Source organism: Taudactylus pleione, unplaced genomic scaffold, assembly GCF_031769625.1.
Source record: "Taudactylus pleione unplaced genomic scaffold, aTauple2 ptg000032l, whole genome shotgun sequence".
Lineage (NCBI taxonomy): Eukaryota > Metazoa > Chordata > Amphibia > Anura > Myobatrachidae > Taudactylus > Taudactylus pleione.
In genome coordinates, this window is record NW_028284434.1 from 47,971,720 (window position 1) to 47,989,458 (window position 17,739).

A 17,739-nucleotide genomic window follows, 5' to 3' on the forward strand; every position below is an offset into this window, starting at 1 on the left:
TCACAAAAGGTCATTTTTAGATGGACCAAAGTCAATATATCATATCCAGTATTGGCATAAACATTTTTTCACATACATAAATCAATTAAAAACAAGTACATAACCAGGCAGCTTCAATTGTCCACAATAGCATATACAGTATTTACATTATTCTATAACTGGACTATTCTTATTCCCAATCCAGGTAGGAATATTTGACCGTCATACAACAATAAAATGACCAAAAAACTCTTAACATGGAAGCTTCTACTGAAAAAAATTTTGTTTTTATATATAGGCACCATTTTTATACACAGTCAGAGATACCACATCATAGAACAGTTTTTACTCTCAATACTTCTGTTATCAACACGTTTCCTAGCTAATGCTAACTATAAATATGTAATCCAACCAGGGTGAATATAGAAAAAGGAAATAATGTATTGACCATGTAAATACATCCGAATTTGATTTTTCTTACCCAAACTAAATGGACTTAGAGCTTTATCTTTTAGAATATAAAATGTTAATATCCCCCAGAAAATTTAGACATGATGTCACTTATGACTTAAGGAATTATTTATTTTATGAATGTCGTGATGTCATATCCCTCATTAAAACCTTTGGGGACCTGGGTATCAAGGGTTGTAATCCCATATGTCTCTCTTTTGGTCAATTCTTTTTCCCTATCAGCCCCCCTTTTCGGTTTGGGCACACATTCAATTCCCTTGAATTTCAAGCCATCAGGATTGCTCTTATGATAATTTTCAAAACGGTGAGGTACAGTATACTATGATTCAGTATATTATTTTTAATATTTCAGACATGTTCCATTATCCTGATCTTCAATGTTATTTTGGTCTTGCCAATGTATTTAAGACCACACGGACAAGTGATCATGTATACAATGAAGGTGGAGTTACAATAAATATAATCCTTGATACTAAAAGAGTTGCCGGATATTGGACCTGAAAAGCTTTTTGCTCCTTTTTCTCCATATCCACACATTTTGCATTCTCCACATGGAAAAAATCCTTTAACATCCGGTATACATGTGACACTCGACTTTTTTTTATCACAATTTCAGGTTCCAATAACTCTTAGCTATCATGGATTTTATACTTTTAGCTTTTGTATATACTATATTAGGTTTATCTGCGAGATGAGAAGATAATATAGGATATAATTTCAAGATATGCCAGTTCTTTTTCATAATATTCCTCATCTGTCCTTCAGAACTATTGAATTGTGTGAATGGAAAAACATTAATAGTTTCCATAAATTTTTCAAACTGTACTTCCTCCCCACTCCATACAATCAAGATGTCATCAATAAATCATTTGAAAAGTACTATATATTCCTTCATATCTATACTAAGGGTATTCTGTTCCCATTCTACCATGATATTTGCTACCCTTGCCGCACAAATCGTGCCCATCACAGGTCCACACGTTTGAATAAACCATCCATCAAGAAGAGTGAAATATTTAAATTTTAACACAAATTTTAGACAATCACAAATAAAATTTATCATGGCACCATTCATCTGGGGGATTTATCTAAGGTGCTCCTTATCACCTCTATTCCTTTTTCATGTAGTATTGATGTATATAAAGACTGTACATCAATCATACACCACTTGTAATATTCTTTCCACTCAAGATTCTTATTTATTTGCAACACATGTGTAGAATCTCGTATATATGAATCTAGTTGTAACACATATTTCTTTAACAATGTGTCCACATATTCTGAAATTCTGGATGTTAAAGAACCTATTCCAGCAATTATGGGACGGCCGGGGGGGAGATACATCTTTATGGAATTTTGGTATGTGGTAGAACGTGGCAGTTTTAGGATGTTCATTATAGAGATAGTTATATTCCTCTTTTATAATGCATTTATTATCAAGACCCTTTTGTAATAACTGATTAAGGTCCCCCAAAAATATTTGTGTGGGATCTTTTTCAAGTTTCTGATAGGAGTTGGTATCGTTAAGTAATTTTCTGGCCTCCTGTATATAGTACTCCCTATCCATCACAACGATGACCCCCCCCCCACTCATCCACACTCTTTACTACCAAATTTTTGTTAGAAGCTACATTTTTTTAATGCTTCAAACTCTTTTTTTGGATAAATTCATGTGCCTATTAACTTGAGATGTATCCATAGCTTCCAGATCTTTCTTTACCATTTGTAAGAATAGCTCAATGTAGGGACCTCCTGGATTCTAAAGGAAAGAGAGTACTTTTTGGTTTTAAACCCAAAACATTCAGTTGTTTTTCTGTCCTATTCTCCCAATTATTATAATTGCATCAGGTTCTCTTAAGAAGTGTCTTTTTAGTGTTAATTTTCTTATATAGAGATTTAAATCAATATATAAGTTAAATGTATTAGCCTTACAAGGTGGAGCAAAAGATGATAAACTCTTTTTTTTAATACTTGGTTTTCCAAAGGTGTGAGTTATAACTTGGAAATATTAAATATACCAGTATTATCATTGACTATTTTAGACTCAGGATTTTTGGTGCCCTTTTTGGCAGCTCATTTACCTCGTGGTCTCCCCATCTTCTTTTTACCCCTACTGGCGTTAGATTTGGGTTTCCCTTGAGGCTCTATTCCATGGACTACCTTTTATTTAAAAAAAATTCCCTAGGGGATTTGATGTCTCTCCCAACCTGCTTTAAACGTTCATGCTTGTTCTTATTAAAAAAAAGTTTTTTGTTGTTTTTATTGGCTGTATATTGGGGGATACTGCCCCTTTTATTTGGGATCTCACATCTTTAAGTATACTCATCCCAACATCCTATATATTGGGGTTACCTTCTGCCTTATCTCACTTATATCTCTTTTTTGTGGAGTGTTGGACAAATAATTAGATCTGGATCTATTATCATTTCTATTTTTATTTCGTATAAGGTGCCATGTCCGAACGTGATTATTCTGATTAGTCTATTTTATCCCTAGTATATTTTCTTAATTTTGTATCATTGACTTTATCTTCTATTATAGTCACATAGTTTTCTATTTCCCCTTTGATTTTCAAAAAATCCTCTGTCTCTTATAATTGTCTCAAATTGACCATCTAGAATGTCTAACTCTTTCTCTGTCTCCTTCAAAATTTTCATTTTTCAAACACCAATAATTTCATGAGGGCCATAGAACATTCATCCACTCCCTCATAAATTTGAGATTATCATGTTCCATGGTGGGGTTTTTTGATAACCTGAGGCTCATGGAATTCTTCCACATTTAAGATAGTTATCTAGCCCCATTATATCCCACTATGTTTTAGTTTCTCTAATAAGTAATTTCTCTAGTAACCTATATTGGTCTGCAGTATCTGTAACAGCAGGGTCTTACATTTTAAAGTGGCTCACCTTATTCTCATTAAAAATCCTAGCACATTGCTTGATCTCCTGGATCTTAAATCACCTGTTCTAAACATCTTGGGGGGATGTATTGTAGCGGCACTTAACTCTTTACCGAGGCGAAGCATGAAGCACTACCTATGAGATATATGAACATCTCATTGGCCGGAGCGGGGGAGTGTTAGCTCCCCCCTCTGGCGATCCCTGCCTGAGTACACAGAGGATCAGCCTAGTGCTGATGCACTGTGTGTCAGACCCGGCTGGCTCCACTGAGCATGAGCGGGATCTCGGAAGTATCACGAGATTCCGCGTGCAGCCCTGGAGCCGGCAGCCGCCGCAGCAGGGCCAGCGCTGTCCTTGCTATGGGGAAAGGGCATCGCCAGGCTCTAGCTGTCGATAGCGACAGCTGCAGCGGGTGGAACGATCAGGCAGGGGCGGAACTAGTGGCGGTGGAGCCGGTGGCTTGCACAGGGGCCCGCTGTGGTGCAGGGGCCCAAAGCCGCCGCTGCTGCCCTCACCGCTAGTGTAGGACAGACCATAGTGAGAGCGGTCTGCACTACACAGTAACAAACGCACAGGCGGCGGCGGTGTATTTGTTATAGCAGCTTAAATTAACTTTGAAAACTTCCAAGCTTGGTTCTTTTAAACTAAATGCTGAAATGATCTTATGTGTAGCTATTGTAAAACTGCTTCAATGTTTTGTATTTATCCCCTTTGCTGGCCCACCTCTTACACATGACGCTGTATGTCTGGTTAATGAGGAATGCCAATACTTTATGTTGCTGTGATTGCCAACTATTGAGGCTAATACTCCGCTGTGTAAAAAGCAAGATCATTGAAACTGATTAATAGACGTTCATCTGTTGAAAAGACTTAATTAAAATAATAAGACATAGAAGCTCTTGTCAAGCCACAGAGGATCTGCATAAGAACACAATGTACATTAATCCTGGTGCAAGCTAACGCAATCCAAAACAGTTACATGATGTGTTCAGACCTGGCAAACCACGCAGACAAATATTTGTGATGATGCCCATTTGACTCTGTGATCGGTCTTCCATTCCAGCCAAATTATAGTGCTGCAAGAGCCGTAACACTAGCAACGAACAATCTATGTTAAAGGGCCACCAAACTTTAACCATGAAAGGTCACCTAATGCCAATATTTGTATATTGCAAAACCTTTAATAAGCAAAACCTGTAATTTAAACATTCTTAGCCAACGAGAGTCACTAGAGACTATGAAACAGTTAAACCAATTGTAAAGAGCAACAGAATATGCTAGTGCTATGTAAGTCAATGTTAATAAATAAGGGGCTAATAAATATGTTCTCAGGTAACCTTCTGTATAGAAGTCTTAAACCTAAATAAGTTCCAAAAACCATCATTTAAAAAGCAATCACTATAATTTTCTATTTAATCAAATAAACTAAACTAAAGGCATTGTTAGACTGGAGGCTCATTGTGATTCGTAAGTAAAAAGGTGGAAATGAGATCTAATATATGTATTTTATGTATTTATTTTATTTCTCCCTGTAAGATCTACTTTTTTTAATCATGTTTTATACATGCCCAGTTCATTCACTTTATATTTTCCATACTGGATGAAAAGTTTAAGATATGGACTTCACACAATTTCCCTGATTCTGAACTGGATGGGTCCGCAGACATGGTTGGATCACCCGGATTTCGGTGTAATCAAAGAAGTCGGCGACTGCTCAGACTTACACTAATGGCGGAGACCACTCCTGCCAACGGATTGATCTATTGACGGACCACACTTTCTATGGGCATTTTCAGGGGAGGCAACCGTGCATGGACGGGTAATCCAACTTCCATGCGTGATCATTGCATTCGGACGGAGATAGGACGTCTGTTTTCTGGATATTTTGCACCTAGCACGGGGCTGGTGCAGCGTCCAGCTAAGATGACGGCTGCATCTGCAGAATGAGACTCAGTGGGCGGGATAGGCTTCCGCTTTCAGTCGCACGCATTTTCTGCACACTTTGGCGGATTCTTGCATTTGTATATGAAAGTTAATAGAATGGCGTGGGCTTGCGGAAAAGTGAGCGCACAGATGTCCGACTAAGAATCAGCCTCTCCGATTGGATCTGTCTGATTAAATCATGTTTGTATTTGACTAGGTAATATAGGCTGAGACTACTTGGGCATGGGGCTACAATTGTATTTCTTGTGCTTGTTTCTAAAGCCCAACAAAGACTCTTTCTATGTCTTTTTCTAGCTTTATTATTACTATTTGCATCTTCTAAGACGCTACCGCTGAACTCAGATTCTGCTACCGTGTGTTGTTGACAATTGTAGCGCTCTGGGCCTTTCCTATACCTAGCAATCGCTTACAATGTTAAATCAGTAGGACTACATCACAAGGAAAAATATTTTCTTTATAATCTAACTTTTATATACAGTATTTATTCCTAATAATTATTATTATGAATTTATTGAATTTATTAGTTGCTCCACAACTGTCGTTGAATATGTGACCAGGCAGGATTGAAAATCTGGTGGGACAATGACAATTTAGGCATTTTCATGAGGTCTGAAAAATAGAGGAAATCAAAGAATGTAAAGTCAGCATTTTGCCAATCAACATTATAACTGGCACTAGCTAAGGTAATCTAATGCTAGGTACGCACTGTACGATATATATCGTATGTACAGCATGACAAGTGATATATCACTCAGTCCATCAGCTAGTGTGTACATACGATATATCTATGGACGATGTCATTCACAGATATAGCACGTCGGCTGTGCAGCACGACAGATGCGTGAAATCAGATTCTATCGTGCGCATCTGCCTGTGTGTATGGATGACCAACCGACCCATATGCTGCCCGCAGAAACCGCCGACAATGACATCAACACTGGTTCCTCTGGGCAGACATATCGGTCAGCTGATTGGTAAGTGTGTATGCATAGGCACATACTTACCAAATCGGTCGGCGGGTCCGCCAATCTGTCAGCCAAGTGTGATGATCATAGAGATGCAGGTGATTGATTGCAGCAACGCAGGTGATTCAGAGTTTCAGACAGACATGATGATGACTTACATAGAGATGCAGGTTCAGAGCGAAAATATAGTAGAAACCAACAGGGCCCAAGGAGTCCATGTACTAAGGGGAGATAAGAGGGCCAAACGACAAAGAGCGCTAATAGCAGGCTAGAATATCAGAGCTGCCATAGGTATCTATGGCAGCGCTAAGTGACCCAGCTACAGTACTACTAAGAAAAGAGGTCACTTATCGTCAGCTGTCTTCTCCAGGTCTGGCTTCCTCACCTTCATCTTCTGATATCTGCTTCCAGCAGAGAGAAGAGCTGAATTCTAGATAGACATCCTCCTTGTTTTTTTGTCCATTTGTCAATCAAGTTTTATTTATTGTGATCACCAGGCAGTCTCTGCTAATACTGTTCTACTGCGAAGGAGCAGTGTGTGTGCAACTCTGGCAGATCTAGGCCCCCAGAAAGGCCTCAAATCCACTACCTTGTCTGTGAGTTCTTAGTTTTCCATGTTCCTTTGAGGTGTTGAGATGGTACAAGTGTTCATCAGCTTTGGCTCTTGCTACCACCTTTCATCCATTCAGGATAATACATTTGTAATTTGATGGTGAGTCCTTTAGCTGCCATGGGGCTTACAGACAAGTATATGATAACACATTGTTACACTATGGGGCAGATTAAATTAGCCACGGGATTTACCCCGTGGCTCATTGCCGCGTGGACCTATTCAGTTAGCGGGGATCCCTTGTGCGGGAGTCCCCGAGACCCCGCGCGTGTATCCTCGCAGTGAGACTTTACCTCGCACCTCATGTAGGTGCTAGGTAAAATCCGTGCCAAAACGACCAAATCAGCCTCGTGCGTGATGAAAAAACACATTGATTCCGCAGTTTACGCGGAGTGTGTTTCTGCGTGCGAGTCCCGATTTTACGGCACAGGAAAAATACTATTTAATTGAATAGCTTTTCCGTGGAAATTTAGGCCAGCAATTAGTCGCGGGGTGAATCCCGTGGCTAATTGAATCTGCCCCTATGTCTTTGTCCATTTAACCAGAGTTGTGATACAGTCTCTAGCATTCCATTTATATGCTCCTGCACAATTTCTAATTGGCCAACTCTAATTTGGTATAGTTTCCTTAGTAGAAACAGCATATTCTTTAAGCAGGATCTTTCATGCAACTTCTGTAATGCATGCCACATGCCTTTTGCCATAGTGCCATATCTTGGGTGAATTAGCTAGTCATTTTCATTTAATAGCCTTATATTTTTCACATCCCATTCTTGGTTGTTAACCTCTGGTCTGTCTGTAGTAATAACCTCCCACAAGTCATCTCTGGATAACAGCATCTCATTCTTTTTGGTGAACTCCACCTTTCTCAAGGGTGTGAGCCAAAACAGCTGTCAGGCTACAGTACCTGCCTGATCATTCTAGAAGACACACAGCTACAGAAATGTAGCCTAGCTAGCATTTCTGTAGTTTCCGTTTAGTTTCTATAGACAGTTATGTCTTTACCACATAAAATCTATTACTAGAAACTCTTATGTTTATAAAAGATATATTCCTGATAATCAGATGTAGAGTTATGCCACATATTTTCAGAAAAAGGAAGTATGTGTCAGCTTCTGTGGCCTGTGCCACAGTGTGGTTTTTGGTGTTCCATTATGAAGCCTAGCCCATCCAGATGGAGTAGAGATTTTTGCAGGAATAGTACTTTGTTTGAAGTATCCTGATGTTTTCACAGCTACATTAGTGAGAGATCAGTCACAAAATAGTTAATTGTTAGTTGCCATCAGTAAATGTGTAGGTGCTGTGGCTGACTGACTTCTACAAGGGGATTGCATTAGTAATCATTATGAAAGGCATATGTTCCTTCCTGATACATACTCTTGTGAAGTCATCTGTAAGCGCTAAGAATGATTGACAGATTTTATTTGCAGGATCTTATGTTTCTATTAATGCTGCTTGTAAAACCTTATATATAGATGACCTATGTTTCTATTTCCCAGTCCTGTCTGCGATCCTGTTTCCAAGAAACAATGGTGAAACTGTGTAATTGTGCCCAGTCCCTGTACCCACTGCCGGATGGGGCCAGTTACTGTAATAACCAGGATAACCCGGACTGGGGTAGGTCAATGTGCCATACATTGTTAATAGGGAATAGGCAGAGTGAATGAGGCCCAGTCAGTGCAATCTGTTGATGTTCGCATACTGATTTTTTTTTTTTTGACACTGATCAAATGTTTGTTGGGTTGGACGCACATAAAGTTTTGGCTGTCTGTTAAAGATAAAAAAAACTCGAGTATGCCACTGTTGCTGGGGTAAACTTCTATTTCATACACACACACAGAAAATGAGTACAGTACATTATACTTACCTACTTTTTCTACCTTCACTCTGGGATATCAACCAGGGCAGGTCCAAGGGGCAAATACGGGTTGTCATGATGGCACGAAACGCGTCATCACGCCCTGGCAACTGCTGCACAAAGATGCGATCTCTGTCCTTGAGCAGCAGAGGAGTAACCATGATATCACTTCATAAGAAAGAGAAGTAGGATCTGGAAGCTGGCCTAGTCAAATTGTATAGCCTCCTGTACATTCCCGGAACAACTAGGCATGTGTACAATACATGCCAATGACCAGCCAGTATCCACTAGCTTCCTATATATTGTTTATTATGTGTGTGAAGAGTGGCTAACCATTTCCCTGTGCCTCTATTCAAAGTGTCCTGCTACTACCAGATAAAGGACTCTGTAACTGTGAGAGAAAACTGCATTGATCTGTGTAGGCAGCCATGCAAGTAAGTGTGCTCAACTGCTGGACATGTCATTTCTCTGCTCACCAGATTAGTGCATAGCAGAGCAGTAATGAACTGTAAGGGAATATAGGAACAGAAGTGTGTAAAAACCCAGTGCCAGTGAACCATAAATAGAAAGAATAACAACAAATTACTTCTCTTGTAATGTTTCATATATATGGAGAGAAAAGAGGACAAAATTATAGCGTAATACTGTAGATGGATAAGATGTATACAATTAATTTAATTAGGCTCAGACTAGCCAACAGATAATGAGCCTCCAACAAGCCAATAAAACACATATAGAATTTGCCTATAAATACATAAAAAAACAATGCAGCAATAAAAACCCAGAGGCCTGCGTACCAGATCCCACATGTAAGTTCAGCATTGGAGTGCAATGTGGACAGTCTGGATTTGCCCACATTGTCTAACAAGCAGCATCGTGACCAGTTGTGGGTGTCCTGCTGTAATGATGGCCTGTAGCCCTTAACATGTTTCACGCTCTGGAACTCTTCTTCAGAGGGTCATGTTATGGGGAGGGGTATTAGCGCATTGGAAACACAGGCAACACCTCTGTGGTGCGTGGCAATGCCCCTATCATGCAAACCTGCCACTTACTGCACTCTGCCTACTTGTGTATAGCGCATATGTGCAGAATTCACGGCACACACACACAGGCATACGTTCATCTGTGCATCAGGCCCATTGTGTGTTAAATGTATTAATCACTCTGTGACGCTTGCTGACATGCGATATGCTGTACCGCCCCATACACATACACACACCCCTCCCCCTTCTATTCTTTAAATCTTTTAATAAAAATCAATAAAAGTTCTTTAAAACAAATTTGAAGGTTCTGCATGAATTTTTACAGAGCACAATTTCACGTGTATATCTGTTTTTGTGCCTTTCATGAAAGAGGTCTGTGTGTTGTTACAGTTTGAGCGGATAAGTAACATACAGCTTTCTTCCAATTTTATTACAGTGATAGTTACTATAGAATGACGATCTCCATGGCTGACTGGCCGTCTGTTGCAGCAGAGGTAAGGGCAACAATTCAACAATGTGAGCATGTTGTCTTCAATCGACCAGCCAAGTCATTAGCCAACAACTCCCAGTGCCAGGTCCTTAGCCAACAACTCACAGTGGCAGGTCCTTAGCCAACAACTCACAGTGGCAGGTCCTTAGCCAACAACTCGCAGTGGCAGGTCCTTAGCCAACAACTCGCAGTGGTAGGTCCTTAGCCAACAACTCGCAGTGGCAGGTCCTTAGCCAACAACTCACAGTGGCAGGTCCTTAGCCAACAACTCCCAGTGGCAGGTCCTTAGCTAACAACTCCCAGTGGCAGGTCCTTAGCCAACAATTCCCAGTGGCAGATCCTTAATGAACAACTGCTAGTGGCAGGTCTTTAGCTAACAACTCCCAGTGGCAGGTCCTTAACTAACAACTCCCAGTGGCAGATCCTTAACTAACAACTCCCAGTGGCAGGTCCTTAGCTAACAACTCCCAGTGGCAGGTCCTTAGCCAACAACTCACAGTGGCAGGTCCTTAACTAACAACTCCCAGTGGCAGATCCTTAGCCAACAATTCCCAGTGGCAGATCCTTAATGAACAACTGCTAGTGGCAGGTCTTTAGCCAATAACAACCTGCGGCAGGTCCTTAGCCAACAACTCCAAGTGGCAGGTCCTTAGTTAATGATTTGATGTTCATTGTCAATGAGTCTATAAGAATCACAGTAAAAGGGATTTTACAGGGGCTGGTTGGCAAGTTTTAGCCTGCAGGACACAAACACACAGTACTAACCCATTGTCACAGTGTGCCGGACACCGGTCATCACTTACCGGGTCCGGCAGCACTGGTTCCCTGACGGGCAGCGGGCAGGGAGATCACCGCGCCCGCTGCTGATGATGTCCCCTCAGGCTTCCTGTCGTGTCCTACGGTGAGTGGCAGGCAGGGAGATCCCATCACCTGCTGCGGGCTTCCTCTGTTGATTGTGTGCAGACAGTCGCGGCGCCCCTAGGGGCGCGTGCGTCATACTGCAAGTAGAAATTAGAGACAGGTCAGGATTAGGGACTTGCTGATTGGGGCTGGGTTGAACCCTGACCTATAGAAAGAAGTTCCTGGGAGCACCTCAGTGCCAAAGTATAGGTTCCATTACCATACTCCAGCGTTCCTGTGCATATCCTGATTATTGGTTCTGACCTCGGCTTGTTCGTGACTCTGAATCTGCCTGATCCCCGTTTCTGCGTTGATTATCTGGTTCTGACCCCGGCTATTCCCTGTGACCCGTTTACGCCTCCTCCCTGGTACCGTTTCGTCTGTTTGGTTCTGACCCGGCTTGTCGACTATGCTAAAAGTCTCCTGCACTCCTACTAACTCACCAGCACCTGTATAGGGAAACCTAACCTGAGGGCCGCGACCTGTGTGTCGGACGCAGCCAAGTCCATACCTTCTTGCGAGGGTCCCTGGTGAATACCGCCGGCACATTAGACTCCGCGGCTCAGGAATAGGTCTAACCAATTCCCTGAATACGGGTTGCGTCCACTATCTGCCCGAGAGTTTGTGACACTCATAGTGTACGAGCAGGTTCCCAGCTTGTAAATTTAATTTAGGTACCATTTTTATGCCGGTAGTTTTCAGTGTATTATGTGGCAGTCTTTTAACCAGTATAACCTATGGCTTTCCGACTATTTTGGAACTACAAGTTCTAGCTTGACCTCTGCTAGGGCATGCTATGCTTTTATTTTTCCACAACATTGAATAGGCAGAGGCAATGATAAACATAAAGTGGCATTTTGTGGGAGCCACCTACCTTGCAGCTTGTGTTCTGCATGGTCTGCTGTGCCTCTGTAGTATCTACAAAGCAATGCTTGGAGCACGGTCCATCTACCGTACATCAGTCCTGGCCAGCCTGTGACTCACCAGTTGTTGTGAAACTAGAAGTTCCAGCATGCCCTACCACAGTTTGAGCATTCCATAATAGCAAAACTGTGACAGGGCATGTAGTTTCACAACAGCTGGAGAGCCAGGGATTGGCCAGGCCTGATCTACATGGTCAGCTCGCATTGCTGTACAAAGTACAATAAATATGCTATGTAATCTCAAGTCTGATATTTTAAGGTTTTTTTATAATAAAAACCTAGGGGGAGATTTATTAAAGCTTGGAGAGAGATAAAATTGGAGATAAACAGCACCAACCAATCAGCTCTTAACTGTCACTTTACAGGCTGTGTTTGAAAAATGAAAGTTAGGAGCTGATTGGTTGGTGCTATTTATCTACAATTTTATCTCTCTCCAAGCTTTATTAAATCTTCCGCCTACTGTGTAGATTAGAATAATGTCCAAGTTGTCGGGCACTTTCAGGTCCAGATTTTTCAACGAGTGATAATCTTTTTACCACTCGTTACGAATTTTAAATGGTGCCCCAACCAATCAGCTCCTAACTGTCGTTTTTCAAACACTTGACAGTTAGAAGCTGATTGTTTAGGGCACCATTTAAGATTAATAACTAGTGATAACAAAAAATAGCACTGGTTGATAAATATGGGCCTTAGTTTATCACAGGGAGAAGAGCCTAAAACCACTCATAGTGATTGCAAAAGGCCTCTTGCAGCCAAGTTCATGCAACAGTCTTCTAGCATATGATACATTCCACGTGGCAGATGTTTATTTCCGTGTACACTCTTTGATATTCTTTAAATTCTGCTTTACTTTAGGACTGGATCTTTCACGTTCTGTCTTATGAGAGAGACTTAAGCCCAGACATCACTGTTAAAAGGTAGGAACTTGACCAATGAGGATATGGCTACAGAGGAATTGGGCGTGGTCTGGAAGGATAAAGTGTGGCTTACTTTGCCCCAGCATTTCTTAATAAACCTAACCTTGTCCTCTCCGGCTTCAGTCACATCTACAGGGTGTAAAATTTGAGTGCATTCACCGCTCAGTGAAATGGTGTCGTTATATCTGATTGGACAGCAGTGATTGCCCATTGCCTGGCGCGAGTAAGCTCCACCGAGCAATGTAGCATCTTATATAGACATGTATATCTGTGTGCGATTGAGTCTGAATCTGTACGGAAGTTGGCGTGAAAAAAAGCCATGCCCGCTGCAGCGTAGCATTTTGTATACAGATTCAGACTCGCTCACAGACAGGCAAATTTTGCATATCGATTTAATCAGAGCAGTCTCGTGAAGCGGTTTTGCCGCATCGCGTTGTGACTAAGACGCACCTTTGAGCGAAAAAGACGCTCTGCGCAAGCTGGGTCGCACGGGACCTGGTGCTCCGCGAAGGGCTGTTTTTGGCGCGACTGCGGCAATAGGGTATGAGGACACATCTGTAAATAAGAAAAACAAAACAAAATGGGAATTTGTATACATTATAACTTTTGATGGTCTTTATCTGCAGGAACAGCATCATCTTGCTGAACATCTACTTCCAAGAATTTAATTACCGTAGTATTTCAGAGTCGGCCACCACCAATGTGAGTATTAACCCAGTGTGGGAAGGATATGCTCCACCTGTGTGTGTCAGCCAGGAATGAATACACCTATGCACTAACTAGGAGAAATGGAAACCATGCACTGTTAGTGCTCCCTAACAAAACACTGCCATAGTGCATCCCTCTACATAACCCATTCAGGTTTCAGTCTTCTTTGTAGTTTTACTATAAGGGTCAGTCTCATTGGAATATTAAGACTATTAATACTTAAGACGACCATGATTCCTGAATCCACTAAGGGTATTGTACAAACAAGGAAAAATACACAACGCCAACGAATAAACATCATGCACCTGTATTTGATTCCAATGTGCTTATTTTTATGCGGTAGGTGATAAATGTAGTAACTTCTGATGGAAGAGGGTGCCGGACTGTAGACTTGTACTTATGTATAAATAAGGCAGGTAAAAAGGTGGATTTGCACATGATAAATTAGCTAAAATACAGAAGACGCTCACAAACCCAAGTATTCAAAGTATATTACTGTAAGGAAAAAAAGGAATGTTTACTAAAACCCTTACTATGGAGTATATTTATTATAACTTTACTTACCGGTTCATACTCAGCTGGCTTATTACGCCTGCGCTGCCCTTCTGATCCCTCTTTTATGGCCTATATGTAACAGTGGCTAACCACTAACTGAGCCAAGCTCCAAAAAGCTAAGCTTTTCAGAGCTTGGGAAATGGGGCATTATTGCAGCCCCCACATGAGGGCTATGAGGATTGCTGCTGCGGACGTTAATCCGATATCTGTTGAAGTACCGGGATGTAGTCAGGATCCCGACTGTCAGAATGCAGATGGTCACAGTACCGACAGTGGCATCCCGACAGTCACAAATCTGACAGACTCCGACGGTTAGGGTTAGGCACTAGAGGGAGGGCTAGGGTTAGGCACTAGAGGGAGGGCTAGGGTTAGGCTGCGGAAGGTTACGGTTAGGCTGCAGGAGGGGTGGGTTAGGGTAAGGGTTAAGATTTGGGGTCAAATTCTTACCAAAATCCGTCAGGATGACGCTGTCGGTATTCTGACTGCCGGCATTCTGACCCCCGGGATCCACAGTACCTCCTCCTTAAATAGCCCCAATACTCTAAATTGCAGCAATGCTCCGAACAAAGCTGTTTTGGAGGGATTGTTGCAATTTTTTGTTGCATAAATACGGCCCCTGTATATTATATTGTCAACGGATTTCCAAGGGATAATACACCAAGCTACATACTCCTCTACAGTACCTAAGAGAGTCCTCTACTTCAGTTTATTGCAACACCAAACTCCAAATCTATCTCTTATTCTACAGGTGGTGTGGCTGCTATCAAATTTGGGAGGTCAGTTTGGGTTTTGGATGGGCGGTTCGGTCCTGTGCATCATTGAGTTTGGAGAGATCATCATAGACTGCATATGGATCACCATACTCAAAGTGCTCGCCTGGAGAAAAGCGAGAAAAGAGAAGAGACGACGCCCTGACTATGCGGATCCACCACCGACAATATCTGAGCTGGTAGAGGCATATTCCAATCCTGGCTTCCATCATGAAGATATAGACCATATCAATATGCCGATACCAGGCACCCCACCTCCCAAGTACGACTCTCTGCGGGTACAAGAGATTGATGCCATTGAAGTCATATCCAGTGACGAGGACTAATACAACTTTAAGATTGTTCATAATTACAACTAACATCCATTATTAATCTATCAATCAATTTCTATTCTAATCGACACCTACATGAACTATTAACCATGGGTTATAAGCTTAAATAATAAAGCAATTTACGTATTTTTGGAGAGAGAAAAAAACACTGAGTACTGGACATTTTGTCAGTATTAATCTACTTGGACAGGTTAGAATACAACCTAAAATGAAGCTGAACAAAAGAGAAACTATTTTGATTTTGATGCACTTTTAAGGTCTACACTGATACTATTATAAAATGTCTTTATTGTCGTTTATCATAATAATCCTTCTTATTATTTTTTTTGTGTGTTAAAACAAAATTTGGGATTAAAATGTATACCCTAGTGAATAGAAAGAGAATAGTGTTTTTAATAGTGTAAATAAATGATTATAAAAAAGGGCCTGATTCAGCTTGGATCCCAATTGCATCTGCGAATCCTGACGGAACACAGCTGCTAATATATGCAGATGCAGCCACAACCTTACCTGTGCATAGAGACGCCCTCTGCTGCCTTCTCTTCTGTGAGCGAACGCGCAGACCAGCGTACACATTGGGAACATCGGCCACCATCGACCCCTTGCGGCTAGTCTGATCTGTCTCTATTTCTGCGAGTCTGCACAAGCAGAGAGCTCTTGAGGTACATTTATTAAAGTGAGAGTTTTTAGAAGTGGAGATTTTGCCCATAGCAACAAATCAGATTGTAGCTATTATCTTATAGAAGGTGCTAGTTAAATGTTAAGTAGAATCTGTACAGAATAAGTGAACTCAATTTCAGTCACTTAAGGGTGCGCTTCGTAAAATCATAAATAATACATTTATTAAAAAGACAAAACAAGGCATAACATTAGACATAAAACGGATACAAACATTATTGCAATCCTCACATATAATGAAGCATAAATGTTTAAAAAAACTACCCAATCACTGGTAATAAAAATTGTACTTCCACTGTTCTAGATGATTGTGTCCACTTTTAACCACTTGCCTGGCATGGTCGTATCAGATACGACCAGTCAGCTGCTGACAGGGCAGAGAAGGCAGTGCTGACAGCGCTGTCCTTCTCTCCCTACTCCAGAGAACAGCAGCCCAGCGGCTGCTGACAGGTGTGTGTATATAAATATATATGCGTATATCTATATATGTATATGTGTGTGTATATATATATATATACACACACATATATATATATATATATATATATATATACATACACGTATATAGATGGCAGCCCCCAACCGATGTTAAGGAAACATCGGTAGCTGTGGTCACAATCGATGTTTATATCGATGGCCATCAGTACTAGTATATACCATAAAAATTGCCATTTTTATGGTATACAGCATTTTTTTTTTTTTTACAAAATTGTGTTAGATAACTTTTAATAAGCTGTTCCTGACCTAATTCAATCATAAAATAAAGCAACAATTTCGGAGCCGTCTTTTGGAGAAAGAATTCGTCAGATAAGTGGTTAAATACAGGATATGAGCTGCAGGTAATTAGTGTCCTTAGCCCCATTAGGCCATGCATAAGACTTGATGAAACGTCTCTATATTTTGTGAAGAATAATAGCAATATTGCATATGGCTTATAGCGGCAATAAACTTTAAACTTCAAAAAATTGTAGCAATGGTACGTAAAGCCTGTAGCAGCAATCAGGTTAGAACTTGATATAGTGCCTCTGTGGTCCAAAAACAGCTATAGCAGAAAGCTTGTTTGTGAATAGCTTATAACAGCAGGATCAAGGTGTGGCAAAGTAGGCTAATAAAACATGCCAGTTCTTATATGGAGATCATAGTCCTGGTATAATTTCCCAGCTCACAATTCCCACACGAAGCCTGGGGGGTAAGACTGGTCCGGTAACAGCCGTCCGCTGTTTAGCGTCTCCTAACCAGGCAACAATCAGCAATCCGGCTCCTGGTCCAGCTGCAGATATAAATCACAGGAGCCATAAAGGATAGTGCCACACACCTTGTAGTGAGGTCCACTGTGCTGTGATATTCAAAGCAGGAACACAATCCCTCCAGATGGAAACAGTGTTGTAGTCAAGCAGTAGATAGGTAATAATAAAAAGTCTCCAACTAGTTTCTCCGTCATGTGACTGTTTTTTCAAAGGGTTAGTGGGTGGCTGCTTTGGGTTTATTTGTATATATAGTGGACAACTTGATATTCTATTGCGCCTAGATTTTCTTTGTTTCAGTTTTTACTAAGTAGAATCTGATTGGTTGCTATGGGCAACATGTCCACTTCTAAAAACTCTCACTTTAGTAAATTTCCCCCTTATGCTGCGGAGGTGATTGCACTGGCTAAATTATGGACACCCATTAAACTGTGTCCAAACGGCAAGACACACCTGCATTCTTATGACCACCCCCCCGTCACCTCCCCCAATCACTTGCTAGCTGTCAAT

General features: G+C 41.2%; 1 protein-coding gene across 2 annotated transcripts in view; it reads left to right on the top strand.

Annotated features, from left to right (window-relative positions):
- The window catches only part of SCNN1B (sodium channel epithelial 1 subunit beta), a 76,102-nt gene extending 60,411 nt beyond the window's left edge, over positions 1–15,691 (top strand). For both annotated transcript variants that reach the window (XM_088451899.1, XM_088451900.1), the window contains exons 8-13: positions 8,371–8,488; positions 9,088–9,163; positions 10,149–10,206; positions 12,881–12,942; positions 13,569–13,644; positions 14,954–15,691. In XM_088451899.1, the coding sequence (XP_088308025.1) occupies positions 8,371–8,488; positions 9,088–9,163; positions 10,149–10,206; positions 12,881–12,942; positions 13,569–13,644; positions 14,954–15,301 (738 nt within the window). In that variant the 3' untranslated portion in view covers positions 15,302–15,691. The remainder of the gene's footprint in view (positions 1–8,370; positions 8,489–9,087; positions 9,164–10,148; positions 10,207–12,880; positions 12,943–13,568; positions 13,645–14,953) is intronic.
- Positions 15,692–17,739: the final 2,048 nt, after the last annotated feature.